General features: G+C 42.9%; 1 protein-coding gene across 1 annotated transcript in view; it reads left to right on the top strand.

Annotated features, from left to right (window-relative positions):
• LOC144827949 (uncharacterized) overlaps positions 1 to 18,450 on the top strand; it is a 253,438-nt gene that overhangs the window by 18,921 nt on the left and 216,067 nt on the right. Inside the window, 5 exon segments of the mRNA XM_078686112.1 lie at positions 9,215 to 10,849; positions 10,851 to 10,947; positions 11,881 to 11,932; positions 17,083 to 17,241; positions 17,731 to 17,994. Coding sequence (XP_078542238.1) covers positions 9,486 to 10,849; positions 10,851 to 10,947; positions 11,881 to 11,932; positions 17,083 to 17,241; positions 17,731 to 17,994 — 1,936 coding nt within the window. The 5' untranslated portion in view covers positions 9,215 to 9,485.

Genomic DNA, 18,450 nt, shown 5'->3' on the forward strand with positions numbered 1-18,450 from the left:
TATGGCAGCACTCCTCATGAGGCTGCTTGGGGTTTGTAGAATTCCTGCTGCATGCAATAAAGACTAACATGCCATATGTAATGTTAGCCAACATCGCTAACTAAACACAAAGCAGTAAGAAATGTCATACAGCATTATCTCTAAACGCACTCCTGGTGAAGTACCTAAGCCTTGAGTAGAAACTGTTTCTGGCACTCTCGTAAGAAAAACTCTTATTATATGTGTTTTTTTATGTGCTCCATTAGATTTAGTCAAAGTACACCTTACAATTTTCAATATTAAAGGATAAAAACATGTTTCAGTTCAAAGTAAGGGTAAATAGGCAACAACTCCTCTTTTAATACACTTATTGGTGCATTTCTCTGAAATATGAACACCAATGATTTGTAACGCATAGCACGGAAGGAGACCTTATTTAATTTCATATTTCAATTTGCTGATTAAAAAGTCTTACTTGTTTAACAGGCAGGACTCATACTTTCAGTCAAACTACTTCTAATTTACTGTATGTGTTCACATTGGAGGCAGGAGCTGCACCTCCAAAGGTGTCGTACGTTAAGCAGTGCTCTAGCACAGCCTTTCTCCAGCACTGCCTTACTCTTCACAGGTGCTAACTCGTCATGGAGTGCTTCCTTCATGAACACATAAGCAGGACACCTCCCCTAAGGCCTTTGATGGTGCCCCCTTCACTTCACCCTGTGTGTTAGGGGTTCCCTTTTATGTGCAGTGCCGTCCCCTCTGTGCTTATCATTACACGTGAGTGTGCTAGTGCACCCAAGAGCTCGTCCTAGACTGAACTGAGGTCACAATACAAGCAGGTGGCATCCATTTTATAGCATTTGTATCCAAAGCACATTAATTAAAACCTTTGTATGTGTAATTATTTTCAAACAATGCGAATAGCTCCAGATGGCTCAGGAAATCCCCTCTTTAAGGCACATTGAATCATCGGACATCTAGTTTCTAAACAATAAGTCCAGGACCTGTCTGCGATCAAGCAGTTGGCTTCAGCAGAAAACACGGTTAATAAAAGAAACCAGTTTGAGAGCCAACCCCATGTACTATCTGTACCCTAACTCCAGTAGATAGTCGATTTGGATGAATGTAGCATCTGAAGAAAGTCATAGCTGGGCTATGGCTTCTGTTTCCAGCCACTTCTATTGATATTGTCAGTCATGTTCCTAGTTCTGATTAATATCCCATCCATCCTGACCTTCTTTCAGAATCTACAGGTTAGATTAACTTTACCATGACCTCTGCTTACTAACACTAATAAGCTTTCTTAACTTGTTTGATACATTTAAAGTACTGACCAAGACTAATCTATGAAATCCAGCACTCTACATTGTTAGCAAGCTGTCAGCGCAATAAAACCCAAAATAAATCAGATCTCAGATGTGTGTGAGGATGTCGATCTTTCACCAGGATGTGCCATGAATCCACTTCTCTAGTCCAGCCTTGGGTTATTGATTGGTCACATTGTATCACTAGTAAGAATTCTGAGAAAGCTCTACTGAACATATAGCTGTGGGTTTTTTTTTTTGGTTTTTTTTTAAACCTTTATTTGTACAGAAAGGATATACAAATCTGGGCCTACAACCAGTCCGGCCGGCCACGACACGATAGAGCAGTCAAGAAATCCAGAAGGAAAATATACAGAATCAATCATAATGGAGCGCAATCAAAACAGCCCAAAAAAGGGGGGGGGGGGATCTGGACGGCCTGCAAACAGGAACAAAGAAGGTTAATTTTTATAAGATTACGAGAAGGAGTATAACAGGCTCGGTTACAGCATAAATGAATCCGGGTTCCCAAAGCAACCAGTGGCTACAAGAAGCTAAAGGGAAGCAATGCGGAGGAGTGTCACTGCAGTATACATCAGTATGAAAACAGATGCGGTTAACACAAATCAATATTCAATTAGACTCATCTTATGCACATCCACCACCCAGTAGTACATCGGAAACAGAACAAAGGAACCGGAATATTGACATCACTAGAACTAACCCGTCATACTAACCTTTGGGAGAGAAAAAGGGAGGAGGGGAGGGGAAGGAAGAGGGGAAAAAGAAAAATACAGACTGAAAGAGAAGAACGCCGCGCCGATGCAAGCACCCCGTAGCAAGGACACATAAAAGAGCAGGATTATTAGCAACGAGGAGGGGATGGGAGTCGCAATTGAAATGCAGCATAGCCACAAGAAGGAGAGCAGCGATGATACAGACCCCACCCCAATCATACCATGGGAGGCGGGGACAGACGCGGCGCTCCTATAAGAGACACAAAAGGGCCATAGAACTAAGGAAAATAAAACAGCAGATAAGACCCATCCCACCCAGCACCCCTGCAGAAGGCTACGGCCTACCCCCCCAGCAGCGTGCCTGTCGCCCTAAATCAGAACCCGAAATGTAGTAGAGACAAGAGAGAGAAGAGGAATAAAGAGACAAAAAGAAGGACATGAAGACAGAAAGAAGTAGGAGGGAGGAGTAAAGGAGCAGAGACAAAACGGTCGGCCTCAGCCCTCCGCCCAACCATACAATCGTAATACGTTTAAACGAAAACGACACAATCTCGAGCGCCATAAAACTTACAAGGGGGTCACCCACAGCACTATGTATACGGGCACCTGCGCCACGGATCTGTACACCAGCAATCCACCGGGAGCAATGTATCTCACCCCAGGCCTTTCTTAGCCACAATTACCACCCACCACATGACAGCGGGAAGTGAGCAACTCGGTGCGGGGCAATCACACGAATGAAAAAAATTCCGATAAAAACGTAGGCCAGGGAGGTCAATCCATAGGCAAGAGAACAAAAGTCCGGGTATGCAGTTCAAGTGTCCCAACAATGTTAACAAGGGCAGTAAAAGACAGGAGTTCAGTCTCGCCGTTCGGGAAAGTGGGGGTTCCCCTGCAGTACAGAAACACGACCTCATCAAGGCAAAGATATGCAACAGTCCACCATGCTTCTCGGTCACTCGGGTAGGATCGGGCCCCAGCACGATATCCAAGTCCCCAAACTCCAAACATTGAATCGCAGGAGGTTCCAAAGCCACTTGCTTGCAGACCTGTCGACGGACAGCGGTAGTAACCCTCGTCGCGACCGAGGGGGGCGAGGCAGTGGCATCACTGAGACGAGAGGGGACCATGAAGAACCGTCCATCTAAGATGGCGGCGGACCGCACCGATCCCCCAGGGGTACCGGGGGCCAAGGCCGCATGCAAGGATCGTAATGCGTCAAGAACGTCGCCAATTGTAGGCTCACGCACACATGTCCAGGCCCCCGTGCAGTCCAGCAACCCAAGTCCGCCGTCTTGAGGATATCCACGGCCTAGTTCGACGGCCGCCATTTTGTAAATTCAGCCTCGTCACCACCCTCCGCGACTCTCGGATCAGTCCCACAGATGCGGACCCCCTCAGGTACTAAGGGGGTCCCACTAATGGCAGCCTTGGTGCAGAAAGGAGAGCCGCCAAAGTCGGGGGTCCGCCTGTACTATCGCTGGCGCGTCTGACGAATAGAGCCCGGGCGCGAGGCTCCAGGGTGGATGGACGGAGCAGCGGCGGGGGGACCCCTTCACACGATCAGTCCTCGGAGCATCGCGCCCCGCACCAGCCTCACGGTCGCCAAGGCAAGCCCGGATCAGGACCACCGGGATGTTCGCACAATGGCCTCTCGCCAGTGGCTCCCTCTCTCGGCCGGGGCCGACGTTTACATCAACGCCAGGCTGGGTACAATAGGCGAGGCCCCGGTCTCATCACCGCGGAGGCCCCGGTCCCTCCGGGGGCACAACTTCGGAACCACGGCACGCAGGAGCCTCCAGGTCAGACGGTGAGTAGGAGCAACACGTTACGTGTCTGTTTCTTCTCGAGTGTGTCGTCTCAGGGCAGGATATGCAGCAGGATATCACATATAGCTGTGTTGAAGGCTTCATTCTGGAGGACTAAACTCAAAGTACCACATAACTTGAACCCGTAACAATCAAAGGGCAAGTCACTCAAAGTTATGCATAGCATGCCAACCTCCTTAAGAGGAGAATGATGTAGTACATAAGTCTTTGTAAACCATGCAGGTGCATAAGGGGAGACAGCCAGCTTAGGGAAATCAAGACTTTAATCTGCTGCTCTTTTGGCCCCCAAACTGGTGGAAAAATGTGAAACTGCACTTGCATATGGGTATCTACCTAGTTCAACAAACAAAGCAAAATTGGTCCCCTTAAATCAGGTAATCCCCTTAGTTTAGCTTCATATCGCCCATTACGGATTTTAAATACTGAATACTGCATCCTCAGTAAAATCTTAGCACAGACTACTACCTTTTTTACCTACTTTAATACATACAGACCAAAATGGCTTTATCCCCCTTAACACATCTCTGAATATTAGAGGCCTCGGTTGTACTATTGAAAAGGCTCCTGGTCTTTGGCCATGCATGGCCTGTGTGGCCTTGACGACCGATTTTGATGTGTAACATGCGTCCAAGGAACGGGAAATGTGTTATGGGCAAATGTTCCAATGGATCAAGATTCTCCATGCCAGGCCTGGCTAGCAGTTTTGGGAGAGGAATGGGCAAATCAAATAGAAGATGCTAATAATGCAATCTCATTATATGTAGATAATATGGTACTTTATTTAGGAATATGCAAGAGGATCTCTCTACTAATTCACATAGTCTCAGCTCCTTCAAAGAAGTATCAAACCTGGTCTTTAATTAGAGCAAATGCTGCATATTCCTAACATCCCTTACAGTGAAGAGTTATTCTAGGGATGCAGGAGAAACAGTAGGCAGGAGTTATCTCTTGATGATTGGGTGTCATAATATATCCACTGATGGGTGATTTGTTGGTGAACAATTTAGGATCTGTAGTTTGTACACAGATCTCAGGCTGCATTCTCATGCACACTCCCTTTGTCTGTGATGAGCCATATAGCTCCCTATATCCAAAATGATTAGGCGACCGCATCTTCTTTGCAATGTTATGATTCTTCCTTCCTTGCTCCCCAAACAATATGTTTGTGAACTTGAGTCTACGCTGAGTGGTCTGATATGGGGCTCTAATAGAAGACGAGTGGCATTAGCAGAATTAGAACTGCCAACGGATAAGGAAGGGCCAAACCCTGCTTTTTGAAGCTTTTTATCTGGAAGCCCAGCTCCAATTGGTGACTTACTGGTTCGTAGAGAGTCACTCAGATGTATATGGTTATACTCCTGTGCAGAAACAAGATGGTCACTTTAAGATTATTTTAAAGTGCCTTAATTGCCAAAGACCTTTCTGTCTTAGCGCGCACCGCGCTGGGTTGTTTGAAGTGGTGCATGAACAAAACCAGTCCAGCTAAGCCATATGCGCCTGTAAATCCTCTTAAAAGATCCATACATAAGCTGGAATACTTCTTTCAAAGGACTTGACGCAATGAAAAATGGCAATCTTCACACAAATAGGTAACCTGTCCATATAAGAAGAGATAAGAGTACTGTCCTATGGCCAATTCCTAATTTATGGGATAATAACTAATGCAGGTAAAAGGCAATGGGACACCATCCTGGAGCATGCCTTATTACAAACACTACACACAAAGAGAAATGTCAGACCTCTGGTCTCCTGGTTCTAAAAAGCAATACTGGAACATGCAGACATACCTCTTGTCCCACTTAGGGGTACATGGGAAACCAACATAGAGTGAGCGTTCAGTGACAATCAATGACAGTTTTGCCAAGATCTCCCAGAATTCCCAATTCATTTATACAATCTAAAATGTTACCTCACCCAGCAGAAAATGAACAAGATAATTCCGAACACCTCTTCTGAAAGGTCACATTAACTTGAGATGCACCCTTGCTTCAGACCCTGGCTATAAGACTGCCCTTATACAAGCAGATGCTTGTATCCTTGGGTTATCCCGGAGACCAAAATGGGGGAAAGTGGCTTTGAGATTTATTTATTTGGCATTCATAATAGGTAAGAGAGCTATTATCCTACACTCAAAGACCCCAGATTCCGCCTGGCCACTATACGAAGGAAAGTTGTGATTAGTTTTGGAGATATGGAGGGCCTTGCACTACAGAGAGTAAAGACTGAGATGAGGAAGCAGTCTATGAGATATTACAGTTAATCAAGATGATAATAAAGGTGATCCCAAGCCCCTGTGATGTCCCTACTTTACAAATGCTCATAAATGAAAGCCTAATCGGTTTGTAAATGTAAACTATGTATGACTTTTGGATTGGAGGCCAACCTGAATGCATGTTCAAATTGGTGTATGTACAGTGAATATACACATGTAAGCCGACTGAGAATGTCGATTCTCCAATTATCATGCTGAGAGAATCTTGATTTCATTAAAGACAACGGAGGCTGACATTATGCAATAACTTTTATTGCTCCCAGGACATGCAGCCCTTAGAAGTGTAACAAAAAAACATCATAAAGGAAACATTCCATAGTAACAACAAAGCACCATGACGACCAGCAATCTTCCTCTTAGAGCTGCAAACGAATAAAACAACTTCTTCCGAAAAAACATGCTCCATAGATTCTTTTATAATTATGAAGATTCTGAAATGGAAGAAAGAAATTTATGGTAAAAACTGATAAAATAAAAAAATATAAGTAGTCAAGGATTAAAGATGTAAGACATCCTGCAAGAAAGAAAATTACAGAATAAACAAATCAACCACCAGGGAGTGGTGGGGGGGATAATGTCAGCCTCCGTTGTCTTTAATGAAATCAAGATTCTCTCAGCATGATAATTGGAGAATCGACATTTCATTACAAGACCGGAGGCTACATTAAGCACGTTTAAAGCTCTGTAAAGCCAAATTACTTACATGTTCAACAGGTTTAAGATAAAAATTAACAAAAGTGGAGGCATTAGACCAATCTGCTGCCTTGAGGATATCTGAAATAGAACCACCACTCCAAAAAACCTTGCTGGCCATAGCCCCTCGAGAAGAGTGAGCACCAAATTTGGATAAGTCAATGCCAGCTTCAAGCATAACAGTTCTCACCCATCTCGAAATCGTAGCAGAAGAGACTGCCCGAAAGGGTTTAACATACGAAATCAGTAGCTGATTTTCATTTAAAGGTCTTAGAACACTCATTTTCTGCTCATATGCTTTGATACAGTTAACAACACAAAGCTTGGGACAATCCAAAAAGTGAGGATAAAAAATATTTTCAGACATAGTTTTAGTTCTTTTCCAAATTTCAAACAACACACCATCAGGAGAATACATTTTATTACAAATTTCTAAAGCCTTAACATCAGAAACACGTCTAAAAGAAATCAGACAAAGGAGTGTAGCTAACTTAATAGGCAGTTGTTTCCTGGAAAGAAAAAGGTTATCAGGCCATGAGGTAAAAAGATCGAAAACAAGGTTAACATTCCATAAAGAATTATACTTAGCCTTAGGAGGACGTTTGAGTCTTATACCTTTCATAACTCTGCGAACTAGAGGGTCAGTACCAATAGAAAAATCATTTGATAGAGAGTGACCTGCAGAAATTGCAGATCTGTAACAATTAACTATTCTATAAGAAAGTCCAGACCTAAAAAGATCTGCAAGAAAATTTGCTACTTCTACAGGAGGAGCAGCCACTGGATCCAAATCCCGTTCCAAGCACCAACTACACCACTTTCTCCAGGAACCAATATATCTTCTCCTTGTTCCCGGAGCCCATGACTCATCCAAAAGATCTTTAGCCTCTCCTGAAAGGCCAGAGTATCTTCCCGAACCCCTGAAATCTTCCAGACAAGAAGGTCCATTTTGTCTTCTAAGAGAAGAGGATGAAACTCTACCGTCGGGAACCTGAAGAAGATCCAAACTCCCGGGGATAAGGCGAGGAAAGTCTATTGTTAGTTCCATCACCCCTGGGAACCAAATCTGAGAACTCCAAAAGGGAGTAATTAGAACAGTTTGGCAAAGCTCTCTTCGAACTTTCAACAGAACTCTTTGAATTAGGGCAAAGGGAGGGAAGGCATAGGAGATCAGGGACTTCCAAGGTTGGAGAAGACCGTCCACTGCTAAGGCTAAGGGGTCCGGCCTCCAACTGAAGAAACGATCTACCTGAAAGGTAAGTCTGCTTGCAAAAAGGTCTACTTCGAAAGGACCCCACAGCATTGAAATCAATCAAATAGGTTATTAAATATTTTCTCACAGTAATCTTGATTAATATGGGTCGACTCAGAGTGAAGAGCGGGTGGAGTGTGTATATGATTTAAAGCTGTATACAGTTTGCAGTTTCATCTTTTATAAATTAGATCTAACTTATGGAATAATGCTGGATTCAGGTTAAAATGCAATTGAGATTTAAGCCACTAGCTTGCAAGAAATGAAACCTAAATACAGTGCTGTCATTAATTTATCTATAATGACAGTTTGCAATGATGAAATCAATGAAAAAAGTAAAAGGTGACGCAAGCCATGAGGACTCACAGCTCCACATATAAGGGACAATCTCAACCCTTCTCTCCAGTCTCCTGTTCTGCCTTGGCCCAACACATTCATAGTCTCCCATTCCTATACAGGAATATCGCACCGTTTACATCTTCCATGTCTGTTGTAGTCGGGCCACTAGAATTATGCGGCAGAGGAGGACCAAATTATTGAGCAGTTTTTACTAAATTAAGTGAGAAGAAAATGCAAATTATGCTGCATAGTGCAGCACGGTATGTGATAGAATCAAATCATTGTTTTGTCACTTTTATACAGTAACACTGTCTGGACAAAGGGTTCACCTTACTAGTACTAGTTTAACACGCAAATGCAGCTAAAAGCAACTGAAAAGTGAACAGTCAACCTTTGCGAAGTGCCTTACACTGGATATCAGCAAGCATTGCCACATCTTATTGTAACTTCATCTGTTTGAGCTAGAAAGAACATTTCTTTTTGTGGTAAAATCTGCACATTATGGAGCATATGATGGAATATGTAGCAAATGCGGCAAATCCATAATTATACGAAAAACGCTGTGGCTGCAGAATCACATAATTCCAGTGGGCTGGACATATTACATCAACAGGGTATACATATTGCACTTTTCTCTTTCCATACCAGGAAGAGAAAAGTAACATGGGTCTCCCCACTCCAGAGAGATATAGCTATGCATACCTATACACTCTTTTAAAGAAAATACAGACATGAATTGTGTTGTGCATAAGTGAATAAAAGACTCCTTTTAACCGCACATTTACAATTTCTTTTCTTCTCTTTCACAGCCTGAAAGGTCGCTGATAAACAGACCTGCTGTACAATATGGTGTTCTACCACAGCACGTCCTCTGTAACAAAGTTAGGAAAAAGAATCGGACCACAGCAAGGAGTATGAGGAAACACTTAAAGAAAAGATCATATACACATCGGAGTGCCAGCTAACCTTTACTCCCAGCTTTAATAAGTTTGCATGTTAGAGAATTATCTCTAAAGACATACTAGCGGGAGGAAAAACCATTACTGATTGTGGCTTAGTTATACTGTTGAAGAAACTCATATGGATTGCATGAAGAGTGTCACTCAAACTTCACATCTATTCAAGCATGAAAGGTTTAAGCCCCCAAAGAGACAGTTCCAGTGTACAGAGTGTGAGAAAAACTTCACTCACAAGTCATATTTATTAAAACATCAAAAAATCCATACTGGGGAGAAACTGTACCAATGTAAAGAATGTAGGAAACGTTTCACTCACAAGTCGTGTTTATTAAATCATCAAAGAATCCATACTGGGGAGAAACCGTACACGTGTACAGAATGTGGGAAAAGCTTCACTGCACAGTCATCTTTACTAAAACATCAAAGAATCCATACTGGGGAGAAACCGTACCAGTGTACAGAATGTGGGAAAAGCTTCACTGACAGGTCATCTTTACTAAATCATCAAAGAATCCATACTGGGGAGAAACCGTACCAGTGTACAGAATGTGGGAAAAACTTTACTCAGCAGCCATCTTTACTCAATCATCAAAGACTCCATACTGGGGAGAAACCGTACCAGTGTACGGAATGTGAAAAAAGCTTCCCCGAAAGGTCATCTTTACTAAATCATCAAAGAATCCATACTGGGGAGAAACCGTACCAGTGTACGGAATGTGGGAAACGTTTCACTAACAAGTCATCTTTATTAAATCATCAAAGAATCCATACTGGGGAGAAACCGTACCAGTGTACGGAATGTGGGAAAAGCTTCACTGAAAAGTCATCTTTACTAAAGCATCACAGAATCCATACTGGGGAGAAACCATACCAGTGCACACAGTGCCAGAAAAACTTCACCTATCGAAGCGGTTTGTTATATCATCTAAGGATCCATTCTGGGGAGAAACCATACCAATGTGAAATGTGTGAGAAGAGCTTCAGTCAAAGGGGACATCTTACTCTGCATTGTAGAATCCATGCTGGAGAAAAAACATACAAATGTACAGAGTGTGAAAAAAGCTTCAGTCAAAGGAGTAATCTATACTCTCATCAAAGAATCCATACTGGGGAGAAACCGTACCAGTGTACGGAATGTGGGAAAAGCTTCACTGAAAAGTCATCTTTATTAAAGCATCACAGAATCCATACTGGGGAGACACCATACCAGTGCACACAGTGCCAGAAAAACTTCACCTATCGAAGCAGTTTGTTATATCATCTAAGGATCCATTCTGGGGAGAAACCATACCAATGTGAAATGTGTGAGAAGAGCTTCAGTCGAAGGGGACATCTTACTCTGCATTGTAGAATCCATGCTGGAGAAAAAACATACAAATGTACAGAGTGTGAAAAAAGCTTCAGTCAAAGGAGTAATCTATACTCTCATCAGAGAATCCATACTGGGAAGAAACAACACCTGTCTAGTGGGTGTGAAAAAAGATTGTCAATCCTCACTTCTTTACGGGCATCAGATGATCCATACCAGAGAAAAACCGCACTACTGTGCAGGCAGGAAGAAAAGCTTCTCTAGGGCAACTTTTTAAAAACATTAATGCATCTATACTTCTGGAATAACTCTGTTTTTTCATATTTTTGAATGGCTTGTGCAGCTGTCAGCCCTGAGCTACGGTCTGAGAATGATGTTGGGGCACAATTCAAAGTTTAAAAAGACCAGCTGCAACTTGCAATAAGCCTCAGAGTTTAGTAATTTGAATATAAATATAATATGGAACTACTGAAGAAACTGCCTTATAGCCATAAGGAGATTTCCCTATCAACTTACAAGACGTGTATTCTTTTGAGGAGTGTGCCGGTATGATGAGAGAAATATTTACAAAAACTACCTCCACATAGAACTATAGCTTTTAGTTTGTAAGTGGGGGTTAAGAGGAGGCATAGACTCTGGGAACACCTCAAGCAGACTGGCATGGCCATTTCACTTCCAGCTTAGTTTTATGACCTGTTACTTTACTTTAATAAAGTTACAAAGGTGACCTTAATATCTGAAGAACATACTCCATTCTGGGGATCAAGTAAAGCTGGACCAATCCTCTATATCAGCAGCTCTTTACCTGTGTTCATAAGGCGACTGCGGGTCCAGTAGCCCTACTCAGGGTGTCCGCAGCTGCTTAGAAAATAAAATATTAACAGATTAATTAAGTGTATATCAATAAAGAAGCAAAATGTATATTTAAAAATGTAACATTCTGCAGATGTGAAGAAAGTTGAAATTGGAGGCTACAAATTAAGTTGGTGTACTCAGATTGATTTGTGTGAACAGTGCAAGTACATCAAACAAATTATAGTATGAATGATGGGTAGCCTCAATTGAACTTTAAAAAGCTCCAACCTTCCCATTAAAATTTACATTTAGATTTTATTTTATATTTGTTTGCAAATTGAATAAATGATTTCATTATTTGTGTATTTATTTGACAAATGCTTGTTTCTGTAATTTTGTGTATTTTTTGCAGCTCAAATCATTGAAATTGCTTTGGCAGAGATCCCCGGATTCCTATAATGACAGTGAGGGCCCATGGATTCCAATAATGATTGTTTAGTATTTTCATTTATATAGCGCTTACTACCCTGACGAGGCATCGAATCGCTTTTTTGGCAAGTAGCACGCTACTCTGGAACCCATAAAGGATTAGTTGGGAATTAGTATAGTGAAATATGAAAGTAATTTGAGCGGTGGATATGTTAGTCAGTTATTTGGATTCTGGAGGATAGTGGAGGGAAAAGATTTGCATTTATATAATGCTACCCCTGATGGGGTGTTGAAGCACTTTTTCGGCGAGTAGCACACTACTCTGTAACACACAAAGGATTAGTGGTGAGTTAGTATAGTTCAATATTAAAGTAATGTGAGTGGTGGCTATGTTAGTCAGTGTTAGACCTGGCATCATTGGCGTGAGTCTCCCTTCCATTTTGACGGATTGCTTCCCCTGTTTTGATATGTTTTTGCTGGATTTATGCTTTTGGCACTGTGCCACTGCTAATCAGTGCCACAGTGCAAGTGCTCTCTATGTTAAATTTATGTACTAATTGGTTATTCCATGATTGGGTTATTTGATTTAGCTGTCAGCCCCTAGTACAGTGCACCATGTGTGCCCAGGGCTTGTAAATCAAATGCTGCTGGTGAGCTTGCAGCACTGGTTGTGCCACCCACAGAAGCAGCTTGTAAAGTGTGTCTCAGGCCTGCCATTGCAAGGCCTGTGTGCAGTCTAGCACTGCCATGTCGACTTGCCCAAGTGCACCCACTTGCCAGTCCCTAAACCTTCCCTTTGCTTCATGTTAGACACTCCTATGGTAGGCCCATGGGCAGGGTGCATTGTAAGTATAAGGTAGGACCTGCTCTGATGTGTGTAGCATGTTCTAATAGTGAATTACAGCCATTTTCGTTTTTCACTATTGAAGGCTACCTGTTCTCATAGGCCAGAATGGTCAGTTAGATTATTACATTCTTATAATCCTATTCCTAATTGACTCAGGGAACATGGTAGAAATTCGAATTTAGTATGCCTGAACTCAGAATAATAAAATACATATTTTAGTAAAGTTGGTTTTAATATTCTGTGTTTGAAAATACCACTTTTAGAAAGTAGGTATTTTCTTGCCTAACTATCCAGGCCTGCCTCTGCTGGGTTGTGTATTCCTTGTCTGGGTTTGTGAGTGACAGGGCTGGGGAATTCCAGGAGACAGGCTGGGGCAGCCCGGTGGTGAATAGAGCGATCTGCATCTAAATGGGAGGGAGGAGTTGTACCTGGGACCTGAATAGGACCGGGTCTTCCCTCTACAATGTTGGCTCCACCCCCTGTGGCTTGTCTGATGTCTCTGCCCTGCACTCTGAAAGGAGAGGAGGAATCATGTCAACATAGTGCTCCAGAGCTGGATCTTCCCTCTCCTGTGCTGGCTGCACCTCCTGTGGGGTGGCTGATGTCTCTGCCCTCACAGTGAAAGGAAGAAGAAGAGTCCTTAAACAAAGTGCTCAGGAACTGGTTTGGACTAGGCAGAGGCCTCTCTGCCTTCAGAGAACAAAGGATTTTGGGGTATAAATATTGGGACCCTGATCCCAAGAAATTAAATCACTTCTGGAACAAGAAACCTTTCTGCCAAGGAGAAGAACCAGGGAAGTTGCAGGAGTTTGGACTGCCCCTCCCTCTGCCGGTGTGCTGTTTGCTGGGTTGGCCTGCAGTGGTTGCTTCATTGCCAAGGGGAAGGAGAAGGAACTTTGTTAGGACTTTCATCTACAGAATATTCTCCAAGGGCTTGAACTGTGCTTGCTTCCTGCTGAAGTCTCAGGGACAAAAGACTTCACCTCCAGCTCCCTCCTTAATTTCCTTGCTGGGAATTCTGACTCCTGTCACTTGCGTGCCACTGTAGCGCGACACATCGAGAAGAAGCGTGTCATTACCACAGCTGAAATCGTCGCAATGCCGGAGAAGCGAGCCTTCACCGCATCTCCCTGGAAGCGTGTGTTAATCGAAGCTGCCTGCTGTCGCATCACCGTAGAAGCGTGACGCCATCGAGAGAGTTGCCATCGCATCACCGGAGAAGCATGTCGCAGGGCCAGTCGCGGCTCCAAAGTACAGAGTCGTCGCAAGCCTGCCAGGGCGTCATTGTCATCGCATCACTGCATCAAGGGCGCCATCTTCTCGCATCGCAACCGGATCGTCGCATCGCATCAAGGCGCCATCTTGCGCACCGCAACGGGCCCACAATCCGAGAATCTACGCATCACCTCCGCACCGGTAAGGCTCATGACGAGTCCCCTACTCTGCGCAAACAGTGAGGAAGGACGCAACCGTTCCCCCGGGTCACGGAACCGACGCATCTCCCCTTTTGCAAGCCTTTTTTTCACTTTGCGTTACGCATCCAGGTACTTTGTTGAAAACTTTGCAGCATTTACCATCAACTTGAACTAAGAGACTTTAATCATCTTTTAAGTAATCTTAAGTGTACTATTGTGGATTTTTGTCGTTTTTGGTCTTGTGTTTAAGTCTATATAAAGAATACTTATTTTTATAAAACCTGTGTTGTGTCCATCTGTAGTGTTTTCACTGTATTACTGTGTATATCCACAAATGCTTAACACACTGCCTCTCAGATAGGCCTGTCTGCTCGTGCCAAGCTACCAAGGAGGTGAGCAGGGGTTATTAAGGAGTGTAATCCCCTTATCCTGACTTAGAAGTAAGGTTCCCTATTTGGACAAAGGTGAATGCCATTGCCAACTAGAGACCCCCAGATCTAACAGTCAGTTATTTGGATTGAGAAGGATAGCGGAGGGATAGAAGAAGGAAAAAGGTTTGCATTTATATAGCATTTGCTACCACTGTTGATGTGTTGAAGCTCATTTTTCGTGAGTAGCACGCTACTCCGGAACCCTTTCAGGATTAGTTATGAATTAATATAGTGAACTATGAAATAAATTTGGGAGGTGGCCTTGTTAGTCTGTTATTTTGATTGAAAAGGATAGTGGAGTAAAGATTTAGACATATTTGTTTTGGAGGTCAAAGCAGTAGGCGGAGGCTTGGGATTCTGTACAACACATACAATACATCCCGTACTACATATACATCAAAGGCTTACTGTGGCGTTCTCTTAATGGGGATGGAATTTAGAGCTTATTGCTAGGGTGGAATGTTACTCTTTGAACAGAAAAGAGTAGATGGGGCTGTGAAGCTGGAAGGAAGAGCTAGAGGTATCTGGAGTTATCTTACCTAATCAAGATACTTAACTTCACATCTTGCGTTGGTGTGGATCTTTACATTGGCGACGAGTGTAGGTATCAACAAAGTTTGGCTGCCTTACTTTGTGCTCCCTTGCAAGAGTTGCCTGATGTGTACTGTTGCCAGTGATTTAATCCAATTTAAAGTTGCAATCGAGCTGTCCACAGCTACAGGTGAACATATGCTTCAGTTTGCGGCAAGTTTTGTTCAGCGGCAACCCTCCGATTTCACTAGAGACCCCAAACAGCCGTGTTTGTGGATTTACGGACTAAGTTTACACCTATTCTTTTGAGCAGCCGCACTCTGATTTCATTTGCTACGTGTGACAAATTTAGACTTTTCTGGAGATTTATTGCCGACGAAACATTTATTGGGCAAAATGTTTAAATTTCAATATTAAACAAACAACAATCGAACACTCGCCTCTGAGCTCGCTCTGTCACACGCTTAGTTCTCGACTCGCATTGTCCCGTGATTGCACTTGACGTGTGCTCTTCGTGTCTTTGTGCCCTGGCACTCATATGCTCTCAATTTCCCGTAGAAACTTGACGCTAGCCACGTACAGTGGCGGCCTTTTTAAGAGTTTGGGAAGACCTCCTTATTAAGAAGTGAAACCATGACATTTTACTTTTTTCTCTCATCGGAAACATCGATTACTCAACTGAATGGACATTCCTTTAAACAACTCCAATTTCCACCACTTAAACAATATGCTTACTTGGATCTCTACAACCTGTATTACCACTGGATCTGCATGACATTCTGGTTTGTTATTTTTATGTTTTTATTTTAATTTATTGTATTGGTTTGTTATTTGATGTAACTTCTAATTCATTCACAGGTAGGACTATACATTTTTGATCAGTTGTTCTTTCTGCCACATTGACATATTGCATTGTTTTATTACTATTATGTCTGACCAAGGTATGTTGCTTCACCTACATTTCTACCTACTCCTGGGGACCCTTCCATTCCTTGGAAAGAATGGATAAAGTTGTTCATTACCTATGTGCTAGCAACTGGCACGGACAAATATGGTCCTGGGCGCAGGCAAGCTAATCTAATTCATCACTTAGGAGTTGAAGGGCGGCGCTTGTATGAAGTCCTTCCTAAGAATTCTTTAGGAATGGGTGATGGTTAACCAAGTAATGTTTACGAGATGACTATGCAAATGTTAGATATGCAGTTCACTACTAAAATTAATGTTTTTTGGGAGAGGCACAAAAATGGATGAAGATATTGCAACTTATGTTGCCACTTTAAGAGGGCTTTCTTTAACTTGCCGTTTTGAGGGATTGGGAGATTCTCCCATACACGTTCAAATAGTTAGGTGTACAAACAACAAGAGGGTGCGAGAAAAATTACTCATTCAGGATCCCACGTTAGAAGAGGCGATTCAGATAACCGAAGGGTTAGAGCACACAGACTTATGGATCAAGGAAATAGATAAATATAGTAATTCCATAACGTCAAAAGATCAAATTTCTAAAGGGTCTGACATTCATGTGTTTGTTGATGAGACTGAAATGGTGAAACACTCCAGAATTGCAAAATAAGCCTCCTAACAAACATGTTCCTCGAGTTGCCACTGCTTCTCCAGGGATCAATACAAGGGTAATTGTTATCGATGTGATGCTCCTGGCACATTGCTTCCAGTACCAAATGCATGGCCAGGGATGTAATATGTAGAGCATGTGGCAAAAGAGGGCATCTTGCCTATGGTTTGCAGAACCAAAACTCAATTTGTTCTAGTACAAGAAGTGAACGACACGTCTGAAAATGCCCATGAATTAATGTTGTGTAGAGAGGGTTCTGATATTCCTGGCGAATCGTGCTGCAACCGTACTGTCTTGGATTGTAGTATTGTCAGAGAAAGTACAGCCAAACTAGAACACTGTATCATAAATCTGTATAAGTGTGATTTCATGATGTTGGTTGATTCAGGAAGTTTGTACACATTATTATCTAAAGACATGTATTCCAAGGTGTGGTTAGGTAAGGCCGATATGGAGTCTTGGGAGAAGTTTGATATCAAAGCTGTTGGATATAGTGGAAAAACCATTGAACTTTTTGGGGTTAAGGTGGATGTGATCTTCTTTAATGGTAAAAAAGTGAATAGTCGGGTATAGTTACAAAGACAGGGCTCGAATTTACTAGGTTGGCGCCATCAAAAGGATCTTGGCATCATGCTCAATCCCAACGCAACTGAGCTGGTCATGTCTACTATAGTGGAGAAGTGTGGCTCAGGGGTTAGAGGCAGCAGACCCGGAAGCTGAGATCGGTCCTGGACCAGGGTTCAATTCCCCGCCTCGGCGGGTCTTGGGCTAAAAATTCCACGGACTCGATAATTCTCGCCCCGGTGCCTACTCGACTCACGGGTTCACACTCTGCGACTCTGGGCAATAGCTTGCCTAATCTCCACTACGGCCCCTCGCGGCGGGATGCCTGGCTTTCACCTTGTGGATACCCTGCCGGGGTTATCTCACAGGGGAATACCAGGACGGGTTCCCTAAGCAAGCGCCGTGAGACCCCTTTGCGGGGGTGATACGTGCGCTATATAAGTAACCACGTTTCCGTTTTTTTTACGTTTAGTGCATGACATTGATGCTTATGAGACAACTATAATGGAGAAGTATCCTGAGGTTTTCTCTGACAAGCTGAGGAAACTTAAAAACCTCTCTCATAAGATTATCTTAAAGAAAAATGCAATGCCTGTCATACATAAAGTAAGAAATGTACATTTAATGAGACATCCTCTTCAAGAAGCCCTCAAGAAGTTATTAGCTCAAGGAATTATAGAGCCCATTGAGGCCTCGGAATGGTTGACACCCATCGTGGTTGCACCCAAGTATGGAGGTAAAATTTGCTTATGTGATGATTTGTTTGACCTGAGCAAAAATATTTGGGTGCATATACAGCGGCTACCCAACATCTCTGCGATGCTGACGGCCATGGGTGGCGGAGTGATGTTTAGTGTGATTGATATGTCTGCAGCATATCACCATATTGATTTGAATGAGGAATCAAGACACCCCATTTAATTTGTTACACCGCTGGGTGCATTTAGTTACTACAGGATGCCATTTGGCTTAGCATCTGCCTCAGCGGTGTTTCAAAGAGTCGTGCAACAAATCTTTGTGTGTATTAAAGATGTCTTCTGTTTTCAAGACGATGTGTTGTTTGTAGGAAAGGACAGTGCACATCATGACGAGGTGATGAACAAAGTTTTGAAGCGAATGGAGAGTCATGGGTTAATCATAAAAAAGGAAAAGTGCCAATTAAGGAAGAGTTGTGTGACATATTTGGGACACA

Source organism: Lissotriton helveticus, chromosome 4_1 (genome assembly GCF_964261635.1).
Source record: "Lissotriton helveticus chromosome 4_1, aLisHel1.1, whole genome shotgun sequence".
Taxonomy (NCBI): domain Eukaryota; kingdom Metazoa; phylum Chordata; class Amphibia; order Caudata; family Salamandridae; genus Lissotriton; species Lissotriton helveticus.